The sequence below is a fragment of the Melanotaenia boesemani genome, chromosome 23, assembly GCF_017639745.1.
Source record: "Melanotaenia boesemani isolate fMelBoe1 chromosome 23, fMelBoe1.pri, whole genome shotgun sequence".
Lineage (NCBI taxonomy): Eukaryota > Metazoa > Chordata > Actinopteri > Atheriniformes > Melanotaeniidae > Melanotaenia > Melanotaenia boesemani.
Genome location: NC_055704.1, coordinates 27,019,427 through 27,035,112, shown reverse-complemented (window position 1 = coordinate 27,035,112; position 15,686 = coordinate 27,019,427). Strand labels below are relative to the sequence as shown.

At 41.9% G+C, this 15,686-nt stretch overlaps 1 protein-coding gene across 4 annotated transcripts in view; it reads left to right on the top strand.

Annotated features, from left to right (window-relative positions):
• Nucleotides 1-347: 347 nt before the first annotated feature.
• LOC121634540 (liprin-beta-1-like) overlaps nucleotides 348-15,686 on the top strand; it is a 57,507-nt gene continuing 42,168 nt past the window's right edge. For 3 of the 4 annotated variants that reach the window (XM_041977242.1, XM_041977243.1, XM_041977240.1), the window contains exons 1-2: nucleotides 348-493; nucleotides 14,889-14,968. In XM_041977242.1, coding sequence (XP_041833176.1) covers nucleotides 14,905-14,968 — 64 coding nt within the window. In that variant the 5' untranslated portion in view covers nucleotides 348-493; nucleotides 14,889-14,904. Of the gene's footprint in view, nucleotides 494-8,312; nucleotides 8,321-14,888; nucleotides 14,969-15,686 lie in introns of all 4 variants that reach the window. The other variant, XM_041977241.1, reaches the window with a different exon arrangement.

The window sequence follows — 15,686 nt, the reverse complement described above, 5'->3', positions numbered from 1 at the left end:
TTTTTTTTTTTTTTTTTTTTTCCCTTATTTAGTTTAAGTGGTTTTATTGGCTTAAGTAAATGGTTTAAGAGAGAATGTAGTGAATGTTTATATATATATATATATCGTATATTAAAACTATTCCTTGAGGCAATTTTTTAAATTTGGTAAATCGTATGCAACGATAATTATCAGTACATTTATTTTTATTTATTTTATTTTATGTATTTATTTATTTATTTATTTATGTGGGAAAAACGTTGCAATTATACCGGAAATGAAAAGGAAGCGCCTTCTCCCTCTCCACTACATTGTGAAGGGTCAACTTCCTGTGTGTACTGCGCATGACTACCTTGACGGCTGTCGGTTTGAGTGAAGCCAGAGATGAAATTCCTTTCAGATTGAATGAGAGCGCAACGCGAACGATGAAACTCCGGTGAAAAGTCCTCAGTGTTTGGAAGGACTGTTCAGGATACTGTACGATCCAGTTCTTAACATCTCTCCATCGAAAACAGTAAGTTAAATGAAGTTTTAAAAAAGTGATTTTTAGTTTTTAGGTAATGGTCTGCTGGTCCTCGCTTCGTTGGAGAACTAGCATAACCTTTAATGTCTTCAACTCACATCTCAGAAGCTCATTTGTTTGTGTTGTAGTTGTGCCAGTTGTAGCTTAATATATTTATATTATCAAACGCACTGACAAAAGGTTTCCCTCCTCATCCTTAAGGCTTGCTTTTTTAACTTGAAATAATGTATTTTAACTGTTTCTTATTAGTGACGCATTTGCGAGGAATCGGAAAGGAAGCTAGTATGTTGTGGTTCACTGATATTTTATTGATTTACATATCTGCTTTGTTTTCTGTAAAAAAAAAAAAAAGAAGCAATCTTAGCTACTGTAGTAGAAGTGTTGGATACAACAAATTCGGTCCAAATACAATACTTGATGTAAACTTGTCTTAAGATCTGAATTCCTTTGTTAGACCTATGTGTTAAACTGGGATATGTTAAATTATGGCAGCTTTGGTATTGAAGAGATTTATGTAACTAGAAATACTTAAGCTAGAAGATTAAATGACCTCTAAAATGCATGAAGTTAAAGACAAACCATTACTTTCACTGTTTAACGCACGACTATCGTATTTTTTGGGCAAGGTTGGTATGAATAAAATAAAGTGTCAATATGCAGAGTTTTTCTCAAGGTCTCATTAACTCATTAATTTATTCATTAACTTATTAAGGCTGACGACCTGTTCAGTCATTAGGAAAGGTCAAGTGATACTGTTACTCCTCAGAAATAGTTTCAACAACGAGCAGCTGCCCAGCACTCTGAATATTTAGATGATTAGTGGCCACAAAACAGGATAATCATTGTTTTTCTGATAATAAAGGACTGTTTTAAAACAGTACAAATTTGAATTAAAGGAACATGGGTTTGCAAAGGCTAACTTGTAGAGGTTCCCTCACAATCCTCCATCAGACAGAATCCATTAAAACTCTAAGGACAAAACTCAAAAGACTAATGTAGAAAACTGAGTGAATATCCCTCCCCAAAAACACCCTTAGCTGCTAAAGAAACCAGGTTCTTCCAAAGTATCTCATCTTATAGGATGCCCAAACCTTTGCTTCGAGGCCTTTGCTAAAAATCCAAAAATAAAATGTTTCACCTTAACTTTATTGCCTTTAAATCAATTTATGGAAGCGTCATGGGTTTCTAAATATGGGCACCAAGTCATGAATGACTCCTCTGTCCATCATTTAGAGTAGAAGAGAAACACAGCATTAATTTTTCTTTCAGTCTGCAACTTGGACTTGTAGAGCATTTGTTTGGATAAAGGTCTGTAGTCTGCATCTGTTCAGATAAACGTCCCACCTGAGACACTGCCTGGCGGCTGTCTGCCATCCTCTGATGCCCCCAGGAAAACTTTTAGCATAATAACGGATTTTATTTCCATCTCTGTCAGTAACCATGTTTGTACTCTCAACACACAGCCGCGGATAGTATCTCATTGAACAAAGTAAACTTTGCAGTTCTTGGCTCCCACTTTGCTCCTTTCCAGACTTTATCTTATATAAAACCACGAGCCCAAATAACTGATGGGCTTTTCTGTCTCAGACACCAGTTTTTCCAGACACTGACATTCCTTTCATTCCTGGTACAGTGATCTTGCTGTAGTGCATTTTGAAATGAGGTAGCTGTCATTTTCAGGCTGTATGATATATCTGGGTGTTTACGTGCCTCTGAAATTGAATTACGATATTAACTTAATCAGAAACATTTGTTTGAAATGAACTAAAGGTTCGTTTCGTAAATGAGCCGTGCAGATTCCTATCTGAACCGAGGAGAGTTGATGCTGCAGTGTCTTGGTGTGACGGATCTATCAGGACAGCTGTGGAGCTGTTAGAGCTGGGATTGCAGGAAAATGGTTGTTTTTAAGTAGGAAGACATTTCTCCAGTGTTCCAGGAAACGCTTCCTGATGGGACTAGGCGAAGGTCTTCCTGAGTGTGGGATGCCTCTGTTCCAGGCTTGTTTATTCTTTCAGCTCATTCATGGTGGACACTGTCATTCATCTGCAGTGTTAATTCATCTCCTCAGTTTCTCTTTAAAACGGATTTAAGATTGTGACATGAATATTTAGGTTTTTTTTTCTGAGGACAGATCTGTAAGAAAAGCAAAGAAATGGATTTTCTTCGGTATGCTAAGATCTGTTGCTCATTTCCTCAAGCTCCCTTCTTTGTTTTCTTTTTTTTTTTTCCTCTTCCCCTTCAGTGTGATTACTGCCTCTAACGTTGTTGAGGCCACATGGAAATACTGCAATAACTACGGTGCTACCCATGTGAGTCTCTGAAAAACAAAGAGTTGCTTGTGCAATATTTCAATGTGGCTGCAGAGAGAAATAAAGCTCCAGTTTAAAGTTTGAACTGCTGTTTCTGTCAAGCAACCCACAGCAGCCCGGGCTACAAGTACAGACGACCGTCTCTCATGGGGGAGGGTAAACAAAAGGAGAGTGTATGACAGGAGATTTGCTTTAACATGGAAGCGACTGCCATGGGAGCATTTCAAGACTTTTACGCTGCCTTTCCAAGTATAACTGTAGTTTCACTTAGGCCTGGTACACATAAGGGTTTTTTTTTAATCTTATGAGATTTTTATCTGGTCTAGACCTCACATGTGAAGATAAAAAATCGTACTGTGTGTGGTGGCATCGATAATGTAATCACAAAACAACACACACGTGACGATGCTGTCCCGCAGCTCATCTACAATCTAGTCCTCCGAGCCAGACAAACGTCAAAACGTTGTAAAGCAACAACCGGCAAAAACGTAGAAGAAGAACCATAGCAACAACCGGAAAACACAACATCTAGCATGGAAGAGGACATTCAAGAAGAGAGAATGATGGTGGTTTTGGGACTATTGTTAACAGAAAAAGCCGGAATTGAAAAAAAAATACCAGACTGGAGATGGCGTGAACACAGACTTTATTTACTTCCTTGTTCCCCAGCCAGCTCGCTCTCTGATTGGCTACATTCCTTACCACGTCACCATTCACGCAGTCAGAATGCACGAGTTGTCGGCGTTCCTCAGAAATCAGCTCTGAAATATTGAACATGTTCAATATTCCCATTTGTGGGCTACGACCTGTTTCAGAGCGGATTATTGGGACAAATCGGCTCGTAACCTCAGACCACATGATGATTGGACAGGGAAATCTCACGATGATCAGTCTAGTTAGGAACTTGTTAAATAATGACGTGATACAGTTTTATTGGTGTTAAATTCAGGTAAACAGCCCATGTCCCTGCAGTCTTAAACTTCTTTAGTTAGAATATTTGGCTCTCCCGGCTTTCTTGAGTTCAAACATGGACTAATTCACCAAATTAGAAGCCACACTGAATAATATTTTACTTTGTTATTGGCACATGTTTTTGTTTATGCTTACATGTCCCTTTTGAAGTGTTGGGGGTTAGGTCCTTCCGAGCCCATACACTCACTGTCCACTTAATCAGGTCCATCTTAGAGTGCTGGGTTGGACCCCCTTTTTCTTTTTTGCTCCATATTGAGGTGATAGCATCACACAGTTGTTGCAGGTTTGTTGGCTGCACATCAGGGATTTCACAATTACTGAATTTTGCAATTAACTGCTGTATTAAATGCCACAATTAGTTAATTGTATAAATTTCTAAATATTGTCACTTTATGTGAAAGATCATGTCTGATCATCCACATGCCCAAAATTAGCTTCCCATACTGGGATAAAGACCTATGAGGGGTCTTCGTGATTTTACACATTCAAAGTGTTGGGAAATTAATGCAAAATAATCTTGTAGCTAATGGAAAGGACCAGCCCTCCTCCCATTTTGAACAGGCACTGCAGCAGGCAGCTACCTGGTGGACCCACTGAGTGCTGCCAACTTAACGATTTTGTCGCTATACTTAGCGAGTTTTCAGACCTCTCTAGCAACTCTTTCTAAAGAGGGGTTAGTGACAACTCTTTCCTGGGGTTGTTGAAGACGTCTGAAGACAGCCATGAGGCACCCTTCAGTAAGCAGCAGGTGCTTCTGGAGACCCTTCCACTATCTAAAGCACTCGCAAGTGGCTCAGTCCTCGCCCAGTTCCAGCTCTGCTCCATGACCAGACTCAGAATGAGCCCGCCCTGGCTTACTGTCACATATTAGGGCTAAGCAAGATCCACTGTGGAAATAAAACCCCTGATGTTGGTTGTCTCTTAACAAGAGCTTGTGGGCTGAAGTTGTGTTCTGCATCTCGGAGAACGCAGCGTTTCTCACTGCGGTTACATGCACAGCTGGATTCCAGGCGTGAGTGGCGGCTCTCTCCACTGTATGTCCGAGTTTCCAGACAAGCGCCGTTCTGGTGCAGAGGGAAGGCTGAGTCCACTGCTACCTGTTGAAGCCCAAGGACAGCGTCTGCGGTGCATATAGAAGAGGAAAAAAATAAAATCCAGATTTTTCACAAATTATCGGTGGGATGGAGGGTAAGTTAGTGAAGCTGGTTATCTGTTATGTACGCCACACACAGCTGTAGGAGCGTGCTCACCTACGTGCACATGTCTTTGCACATCTGGTGGAGGAGAAGTGTGCCATCATTTAAATGAGGTGAATAAAATAATAAAACAAATAATAGATTTTTTTGATTGAGTTGTGTTTTGTGGTTTTCTTACTTTGATTTTTTTAAAAAGAAGTTTTTTCTCCTCTACATTGAAAATGGTACAGAGTATGAAGTACCATCCTTAGTATACGTATCGAGTTTAAAAGTTTAGAGTTGTGATTCGGGAAGACCCTACAGTCTGGATAGTTGTATCTCGTGATTATTTCTTTGGCAGTAATTGTACCAAGAACGTATGTAATCGTGACATCCCAACTGCTCGTCCATGATAAGAATCTCTTGTTCCACCACATCCCAAAGCTGCTCTACTGCACTGAGATCTGGTGGCTATGGAGGCCGTTGGAGTCCAGTCATGTTCTAGAAAGCAGCTGAACGATTAATCAATTTGAACTTCACCATGTCTACATGACTGCATGCATTGAGCTGCTGCCATGTGATTGGCTGATTTGTGTTGAACAGGTGGACCTGATAAAGTGGACAGGGAGCGTAGATATGAGAGTGAATACAGATTCTGATAGAAACGTCTTCTCTGGGAGAAATTCTGGGCCTCTTTGTTTTCTTCTAATTTTCAATAATCAGAATAACTTTTATTTTAAGGCCTTCCTGTCTCTGCGGTATGTTCTTTTTTTTACATTTATTACTCAAATGTAAAAAGGCAAAAGTAGATGGTCCACACTTTTATATGACCTTCATAGCTTTGTCTCTGGTTCTGCAAAGTATATTTATACTTATATATGTGTATGTGTATATCTTTATATTGTTTTAGTTTTCATACAATATCCTGTGGACAGGATCAGCTGTTTAACAGTGCCGTGTGTGTTTGCAGTAGTGCAGACACATTTATTCAGCAGATGTTTTTATCCAAAGTGACTTACAAATGAGTGCTTATTATAATGAATGAGTTTAGATATTGGCTACAAGTTACCTTAACTCTGTGGTGCTGATAGTGAATCTGATGCAGCAACATATCTGATGGAAAAAGCTGGAACAGGAGCAACAAAAGGCTGGAAAAGTACCTGGTACAAACCAGAAACACCTGGAGGAGCATTGGACAACTAACCAGGTTACCTGGCAACAGGTCAGTAACATGACTGGGTATAAAAGGAGCATTTCAGAGAGGCAGAGTCTCTCAGATAGAAAGATGGACAGAGCTTCACCAACCTGAGACAAACTGGGTCTAAACATTGTGGAACTGTGGAATTGTGGAAATTGTAAAGACTTTGAGGATCCCACCATCTACAGTGTGCAATATCATGAAAACACTGAAAGAATAAGGAGGAATCACTGTGTGCTTGGGACAAGGCAGAAGGTCAAACTGGATGCTGGTGATCTTGGGTCCTCAGGCAGCACTGCATTGAAAGCAGACATGATTCTCTACTGAAAACCACTACATGGACTCAGGAAGACTTCCAGAAACCACCGTCTGTGAACACAGTTCACCCTGAAACCCACTAATGCAGGTTAAAGCTCCATCATGCAGAGAAGAAGCCAGATGTGAACAGGATCCAGAACCAGCTTCTTCCGTCTTCTCTGGACCAAAGCTCATTTAAAATGGTCTGAGGCAAAGTGGAAACCTGGATGAAGATGTGAACTAGTTTGTGGAAAGCATTGACGGCGTGTCCTGCAGACTAAAGAGGAGAGGGAGCATCCAGCTTGTTATCAGTGGACAGGTGAAAAGCTGCATCTCTGATGGGATGGGGCTGCATTAGTGCCTATGGCGTGGGAAGCTTCCACATCTGTGAAGCTCCATCAATGCTGAAAAGTACATGGAGGTTTTAGAGCAACATCTGCTCCCATCCAGACAACTTCTCTTTCAGGGAAGGCCTTGCAGATTTCAGCAAGACGATGCTGAACCACATCCTGCATCCATCACAGCAGCATGGCTTCACAGGAGAAGAGTCCGGCTGCTGAACTGGCCTGCCTGCAGTCCAAACCTTTCACCAGTACACAACATCTGGAGCATCATGAAAGCAGAAATCCAGCAACCAAGGTCCAGGACTGTAGAGCAGCTAGAATCCTGCATCAGACCAGAATGGGACAACATTCCTCTCCTAAAACTCCAGCAACTGGTCTCCTCACTTCCCAGACGTTTCCAGACATGTTAGAAGAAGAGATGCTTCACCATGCTGAACATCACCCTGGAACTACTTTTTACACCGTGCTGAACGTCACCCTGGAACTACTTTTTACACCATGCCGAACATCACCCTGGAACTACTTTTTACACCGTGCTGAACGTCACCCTGGAACTACTTTTTACACCGTGCTGAACGTCACCCTGGAACTACTTTTCTTTTTTTCCAGGGTTCCAACCTTTTGGGACTTGGGTCTGTATAAGAAGACCGATGTAGCTACACTGTGGCTGGGAAACAGCTGGTTCCACAGCAGTGGGGGTATTATCTGGATAGTAAAGGACACAGAATGGTGTTATATGTCAGCATCAGACTCTGACCCGGTGACCTGTTGTGAAGCCCATTTTCAGACAGATTTATGAATGCACTGGTGTTTTCATTCAGCAAATACAGCAGTGGCTCTAAAACCTGCTGCTATTAGCTGCTCTAAGTTACTACAAACGATGCCACTGGTAACACAATGAGTCGACATCTGCACCACAGCTGGCCGGTTATTCTAGGAGGAGGCAGCAGTGGAGGCCTGGGTGGGTGTGTATGTGGGTGTGTGTGTGTATAGGTAGGTGTGTGGGTGTCGGTACGTGTGTGGGTGTGGGGGTGTGTGTAGGTATGTTTATGGGTGTGTGTGTGTATGTGTAGCTATGTGTGTGGGTGTGTGTAGGTACGTGTGGGTGTGTGTGTTATGGTCAAGTAACCCCAGCTTGTTTTCAGGCAGCCTCCATACCTTTTTCAGTCCATCTGGTTGATGTTAAAACTGCTTCTAGAATCTAGAAAAGTCAAGTTTGATTTTCAGACACTTTTGTCTCATAGTAGAATTATTTTTAATACCAGATTTTTTAAAATTCCTTTTTCAGATTTGAAAGCAAATTAAATTAATTCAAACGTTAAATAGTGAATAATTATTGTCAAAGAAGCTGGTTTCACTAATACAAGTAACATGAACATCTTACTGCAGACTGACCCGGAGTTTCAGTCTGGAATTTGACCTTTAACCTTTTTTTTATGGACAATCTGCCATTAATCAAGGGACTGTGAGTGTTGTCCTCTCTGTTTTTATTCTTAACAGATTTCATTTTAAAACAGAAAACACGGCAGAAACATTCCGGAAATGTGCCCGTACCTCACCGATCTGTGATGGTGGACTTCTCATATCTGGTGTAGTCAGAATTGGTCTCAGCTGGATTTTCTGTGACATTCAGGTGAAAACGAAGCTGCTCATTTGACCAAACTGACTAAAAAAATGATGATTTATCTTTTCTAATCAGGGCAGATTACACCTGTGTGTGAGAGGAATAGAGGATGCGTGACCTAAACAAACACAGAACAACGATGGCGGTCTGTGTCAGAGGAAAAGATGTTTCAGGTCTGGCAGCGAGGACGTCCGGATCCCATCTCAGTCTGTCCGTCAGGGTGTTGTTTGAATCATTAAGAGGCCATAAAGCAGGGGTTACTAACAAGCGGACCGCGGTCCAGATCCGGACCCAGAACCTGTCCCACATGGACCCGGAGTTAAAATCTGAAATCTGAACGGGTGCTTTCATTTTAACTGGCACAACTTTTACAGTCTTTACGGTAGTGGTCAGGAAACACGCGGACCAATTGCAGGTGAGGTAAGCCACTCCATGTGGTGCACTCAGCCAATCGTGTGAGGCTCCCGGCGAGTGCAGTAAACTAGCTGTAGATGAAACAAACAGGAATACAGACGGCTGCGCCGAAGAAAGGCAGCACAGTTTCTAAATCTGCCTGTTTCAGAGACTTTCAGCTGGTTTTTCTGTTAGGTCTATTGCAAATATGGTCAGTTGTGGGTTTCTGGGCTTGTTTTTTTAGGGTTAGGGGTTAGGGTTTTTTAGGAGTTTAGTTGCTTATTTGGGCTGGTCCTGCTCCTGCTATGAAACCCCTGATTCTTACAGCTGTCCACAATATCGCCTATTATGTTAGAAACTAAAGGAGGAGTGATCGCAGTTTCTGATCGCCATCAGAACGAGTACCTGCACTATAATACAAGTTTTCAAGACTTCACTCGTGTTCTGACATACATGCAGAGAATATATATATATATATATATATATATATATATATATATATATATATGTGTATGTATGTATATATGTGTATGTATGTATATGTATATACTTTAGTTTGACAGTGACAGATTAATAAATCCCAGCGATATGATGGTTTTAAGCTAATAGCTTAATCTCATTATTAAGGGTTTTAAAATAGCAAACATGGGTATTGTAAATGTTTTGGTTATTGTGTGCTTTGTCATTGGGTTTTTTGTTCAGAGGTGAGTATCAAAAACAAAAAAACAAGTTTTTATTTAATATTCGTTTAAAAACCTAATAATATGAGGTATTTTTCTGTTTAACTGTGGAAATGTCATATAAATATTGAAGGCAGCCATGTTAAACACAAAGCAAATCTTTTCTCAGTCTCAGACATCTCGCTGGTCTTTTTTACAGATCAGGTCTGATGTTTGAGACTCTGCAGTCCTTCAGGGATTTAGAGAAGAGGGGAGGGAAAGGTCAGCGGGATGTTGGTACCAGGCGCTGGTGTAAAGTTGACTGAAGGCCCAGCCTGCTCAGCAGTGTGTGGTGGTAACTCCTCCACTCACTGTGCGGTCCTGGACTGTGTCATTTGTCTTCATGAATCCATAAAGACTCTCACCCACCTGGTTTAAACTGGACTCTTGTCTCTTGAATTTTGGGTCAGATAATCTCTTTCCGGATGACCAGATGATCACTGATCAAAAACAAGGGAAAACACTGAGCCGGACATTTTAAGCTAGGGTCTGCGTTAATAATGAACAATTCTGTTTACATGGAAAGTTTCTGTCTTGTCCTGATGCGTAGATAAGTACTTAATCAAATCAAATCAAACTTTATTTATATAGCACCTTTCATACATAAAAATAGCAACTCAAGGTGCTTTACAGAGAGTAAAATCCCCCAGAACCCCAACCCAATAGCAGCAAGCCCACCCCCCACCCCTTCCCATCAAACACACACACATCACAGAGGGTAAAAGCAAGTTAAAAGGACCAAGGAAATAATGAACCCCCTCTTCACTTTTCTCAGGTATTTACGCAAAATGACCCTAAATGACTAGCATGTGGATTCATACTGTACTGCAGGGGGATTTCTTGTGAACCTTATTAAACCACATCTGATGTGATTTTATCTAAGCTATTCCTACATGCTTATGTATTTTATTCTGATTCTGTCCCCTCATAGACTTGAGCCAGGAAACTAGACAGGAAAAAGCTGGGTGTTTTTCTCCACCCAGCTGTCAGATATAAAACCCCAATTCCACAGCAGCCTTGATGCTGAACGATGATGAAATCTCATCAACCCACATTTTATTCCCAGTCGAAAATAAACACGTCTGACACATTCCACCACGTCATGGAAAATATCAGATTCTTGTTGTTTACCTTCACTTTCGACTGGCAGCTGCAGCCTTCCTCACAACGTTATCTGACGGCGGTGATGTCATTTATCAGCTGTTATTCCTAGGCAACCTGATGAACTTCTCACATCCACCAGGTTCTTCCTTCATCTTTGTCTGAAAGAATAAAGCTTTAATATATTAAAAAAGAAGACTAAATGAACCTTTTTGAGCTCATTTTGAATCTGATTGGCAGCAGCACGTCTGTAAATATTGTGCAAAGTTATGTCATTTTGAGACCATTTCCAACTAATACAATGACAATGCCATAATAATGGAAGTACACCCTTTCAAAGAGGAATAAACTTTAATTTCTAAAGAACATTTTACACTGGAACTGGAAGAATAACAAGGAATGAAAACCAAACACAACCAAAAACAGTAAGTATGATAGAAAATAAAGTCTCTGTTCTGTAAACAACAACAACCAAAAAATATATAAAAAAAAAAAAAAATTAAACATGGGGCTCAGACAGGGAAACCCAACAAAACTGCTAGTTAGTACCACTGTATTAAAAAAAAAAAAATATATATATATACTGGGCATCATGCATCATTGCTGTTTATGAAGCTGATATATCTCCCCTCATCACTGCGTTTCAGACTGATCTATGAGCAGTGAGTGTACTGCGCTGCTGCGACGCCATCCTGCTGCTGCGACACTGCCCTGCTACTCCGACGCCACGCTGCTGTGACGCCGTGCTGCTGCTGCTGTGACGCTGTCCTGCTGTTGCGCCACCGTCATGCTACTGCGATGCTGCACAGCTACTCCGATGCCGCGCTGCTGCAACGCTGTCCTGCTGCTGTGACACAGTGCTGCTCCTACGACGCCGCGCTGCTCCAATGTTGCACTGCTTCAGTGCCGCTGCTCCGACACCGCACTACTGCAACGCCGCACTGCTACTCCGACACCGCGCTGCTGCGACACCGTGCTGCTCCAACGCCGCGCTGCTGCGATGCCGCATTGCTGCTCTGACGCTGCGCTTTTCCACATACGCCAGAACACCGCCCCAAAAGTAATGCGGCTCACTCGGAATCCTCCATAACCTCTCGATTAGCCGATTTATGTGTATTTCAGCCTGAGAATCGGAGGTTTAGTATGAGAGTGTGAGAAGCCACTCAAATGCGCGAATCTCACGGCTGATGCGTGAGAGTTGGCAGCCCTGTAAAACAAATGCTGCGTACCAGCTCGCACGTTAGTGGTTCACCACGGTCTTGTGCTGCAACATGCTGCTGCCAAGTATGACACGAGAGAGATCACTCCGCAAGAGACTGTCATAAACAGTCTATGGTTAAAAAAAAAAAAATGATTGTGCTGGCAAACTTATCACATTAATTTTTTCTTACCGTGCAAATAACTTATTAACTTATTGCTTATTGCAACAGGCCTATCTGTCCATCTCTTCATGTGAGAGACTCTGCCTCTCTGAAATGCTCCTTTTATACCCAGTCATGTTACTGACCTGTTGCCAGGTAACCTGATTAGTTGTCCAATGCTCCTCCAGGTGTTTCTGGTTTGTACCAGGTACTTTTCCAGCCTTTTGTTGCTCCTGTTCCATCTTTTTCCATCAGATTCACTATCAGCTCATATTTTCATCACATGGTGAAACATCTCAGCTGCAACATATGTTTTATGGGGAATAACATATTGGTTTATGTTTGGTAAATCATTGTATTCTGTTTTCATTTACATTTTACACAGCATCCCAATTTTTGGGAATTGTTATATTTTCAATAATAAAATCAACTGATCTCTTTGGGGAAGAAACAAGCAGCAGGAATCTACCTCTTGTTTGAGTTAGCAGCTGTCCAAACACAGCCCCCATCCTTGTGAGCGCGAATGATAGTTTTCCATCGAATTACGGAAATACTTGTGGAGGAGAACATGCCGCTAAGATATGCATCTGTGGTGTTCCTTTACCCTCCATCCCCACTGGGGCTTTAAAATTGATTTAGAAAGCAGGTTGTTTTCAGACATTGACTCCAGATTCCTGCAGATCTGGAGCTGTCTGATGCTTTTTAGAGGCAGGGAAACACTCAAGGCTCCCTGTGTCAACAGCAAGCCACAGTGCAAAGGTTGTTAATTGTTGTTTAATTACTGTCTTAATGCCGGTTTCTACCTCAAAAAGAGAGGAAATGGACCGCTCCTTTCCCCTCCCCACCATGGCCATTTGAACAAGGAGAGCCTCTGTTTTAATGCTGTCAGCAGCTCTGTCAGTATCCTGCCTCCATTTCTTCCACTCAGATCTTGTAAGAGTAATGACCAGACATGTGATAACTGTTTGTATTGGGTGGTCATGAGGATACTGTCCACATTTGTTATGGGAGTTTCACATGCTGAGCATACAGCACTAGAAGGCCTGGGACCCCTGAGAGAATAGGGTCATTATTCCTGATAGGAGGCTGCCCAGGAGCACCCGTGACTACACCGTGGCGGAAAATAAGGCGTTCTGGATATTAAGTCCAGCAGATGACTTTTTTTTTATCTCTGTGGCTGCTGTTGTCCAGACTGCAGACTTAATTAGATGAAAAGAAGAATGAGCGCTTGTACCGTGCACTAACAGGATTAGAGGTAATGCACTAATTGAAGTTCTTCTCTCTTTTTTCTCTTTTAAATGGACGTTTTAATATTGTCATTTTACAATCTTAACAAAACAGCTTCTTTTTTCTTTTGTTTTGTTTTTTAACTTGAGAGCTGTTCAGAGAGGCTGTTTTTACAGGCTGATCCCAGAGCTGAGATGCACGGCAGCAGGTTTCTCTGTACTGGGTGCTCAGTTTTAAGTCCACTTTGACTTTATAGATGCGGCTTGTAGGTTAATGTAGAAGATTTTCTAAACCCTAAACTAATTTAGATATTTGCAGTTTTTCTACATTGCAGCATTATAGAGCTACGATACAAACCTGAGTTTTGTGTGTGTGTGTGTATGCACAAAGCAACACAAAGTACTTTACATAATAAAAACTAATTCTGCATATTAAAAACAAAATGTAAAGGCATTCACACACCAGATATATATAACAGGAAATAAAAACACACCTCATAGTTCTCACACACATACAAAGTTCATGTCCCCTCCCCCCCACCCACCCAGACCCTGTACCAGCATGGCCTTCATCCCTGGCTACTGTGTCTGACCTGGATGAATAAAAACATCTGGCCGATGCTGCTGGGAGGAAACGTTATCTTGGGGATCCAGTCACACCGGAAGCCAGCCCACGCCTGACCACAGAGGGCGCCACCACAGGGACCACCCAGGTCAGGACAGGCCGGGGTCCACACCACAGCCACAGGGCTGCAGTGCAGGATCCCCAGCCCCCCAGACCAGGGCTGTCACCATGGCAACAACCCCACAGACAGAGCAGGCAGAGCTACTGGTGTAAGGGATCCCCAAGAGGAGACACTGGAGAACTGATTGGAGTGGCGAGAATAAAAATACAGACAAAGGAGTTCAGGAATAAAATAAAGGATTTTATAAAAACTGCGTACAGTAATATCTCGAGATACAAGTTTAATTCGTTCCGTGACCTTGCTCGTATCTCAATGTGCTCATATCTCAAAGCAATTTTCCCCATTTAAATGATTTGAAATCCCATTAATCCATTCCAGCTCACAAAATTCCACTTCCAATCCGTTGGCTCGGATGCTCGTATCTCAAAAATCTGTTTGTATCTTAAGGCAAAAATTTGGTCGAATCACAGCTCGTATCTCAAAAAATTTGAATGTTAATGCACTCGTATCTCAAGGTATCACTGTACTTGGGTAAAACAAAACAATAAAATGGAAAGCCACATAAACAGGTGGTAAATAGAAAAATAAATAAGTGAAAATCTAAACAAAATCAAATAAAATTCAGTTAAAAGCTAAAAATTTTTAAACCAGCAACAGTCTCTGCAGCCTGAGGTTCTCTGGCAGGCTGGTCCAATCCAGACCTGAAGTAGTGGACCGAGGCCTCACCAGAAGTCTTGGTTCTGACTTTAGGAACAACTAAGAGGCCAGTACCATCACAGGGTCCGTGAGGTTCATAATCTAAAAGCAGGTCTGCTAAATAAGAAGGCCCAAGACCATTAAGACATTTATAAACCAGTAAAAGAAGCTTAACATCAGTCCTGAGGAGAGCCAAGGCACCCTCTGGTCCTCATCAGAATGGATTCTATCATCTTTACTCTCACATATTTCTTCTAGTAAAACTTGTCGTCTTTCCTCTTTCAGATTTATCGAGCTCAAGATGATGTCTGACGCCAGTGAGATGTTGGCAGCAGCCTTGGAGCAAATGGATGGGATCATAGCAGGTAACCACTGGACACTTGGAACTGCAAGAGCTGGTTGCATTTCTTATATAAGTGGGCATATGAAGTACAGACACATCTGGAAATCATAAAGCTTCAAGCTGGAAATATTAGGTCTACCTCCCTCCTCTACCTGCAATGCTGTCCGTCTGAACACACATACAGTTTGAGTTTCTGGACCCGTACCTCGTCTCGTCTTCAGTGCAATGAGTCATCAGGGAAAGTTTCCATTGTCCCTGCAGTGACGGAAACTAATGATTATTCAAGCTCTGCAAATCTGGATCATAAACTTGTGCTCGGCAGCTTTTGGCTGCCCTCTGCCGGGTGCGAGCACACCAGACTTCAGTCTTTCGAGTCCCCACTTTTCTGCTGATGTGTGTAATTATAGCACTGACCTTTCCAATGGGAGCGAGGTGTATGATCACATGACACCCACCAGAAGCTACAGCCATCATCAAGCCCCCACTCCCTTTGCTACTGTAGAGAAGCCACGATTGTCTGAATCTTTATTTACTTAACTCCCTCCATGTAAATCTGGGGCAGCTCTATTATGGCTGACATTTAAGAAGAATGATTTTTTACATCAAACAGAATGAGGGCGAGTGTTTACATGCAGAGGTGGAGAGAATAGAGACATAAGGAAATTAATGTGGTGCTGCTGGAGATGAAGGGAAATGACCTCAGTAAAACATGCAGACATTCAGGGGTTTATAGTCTTATA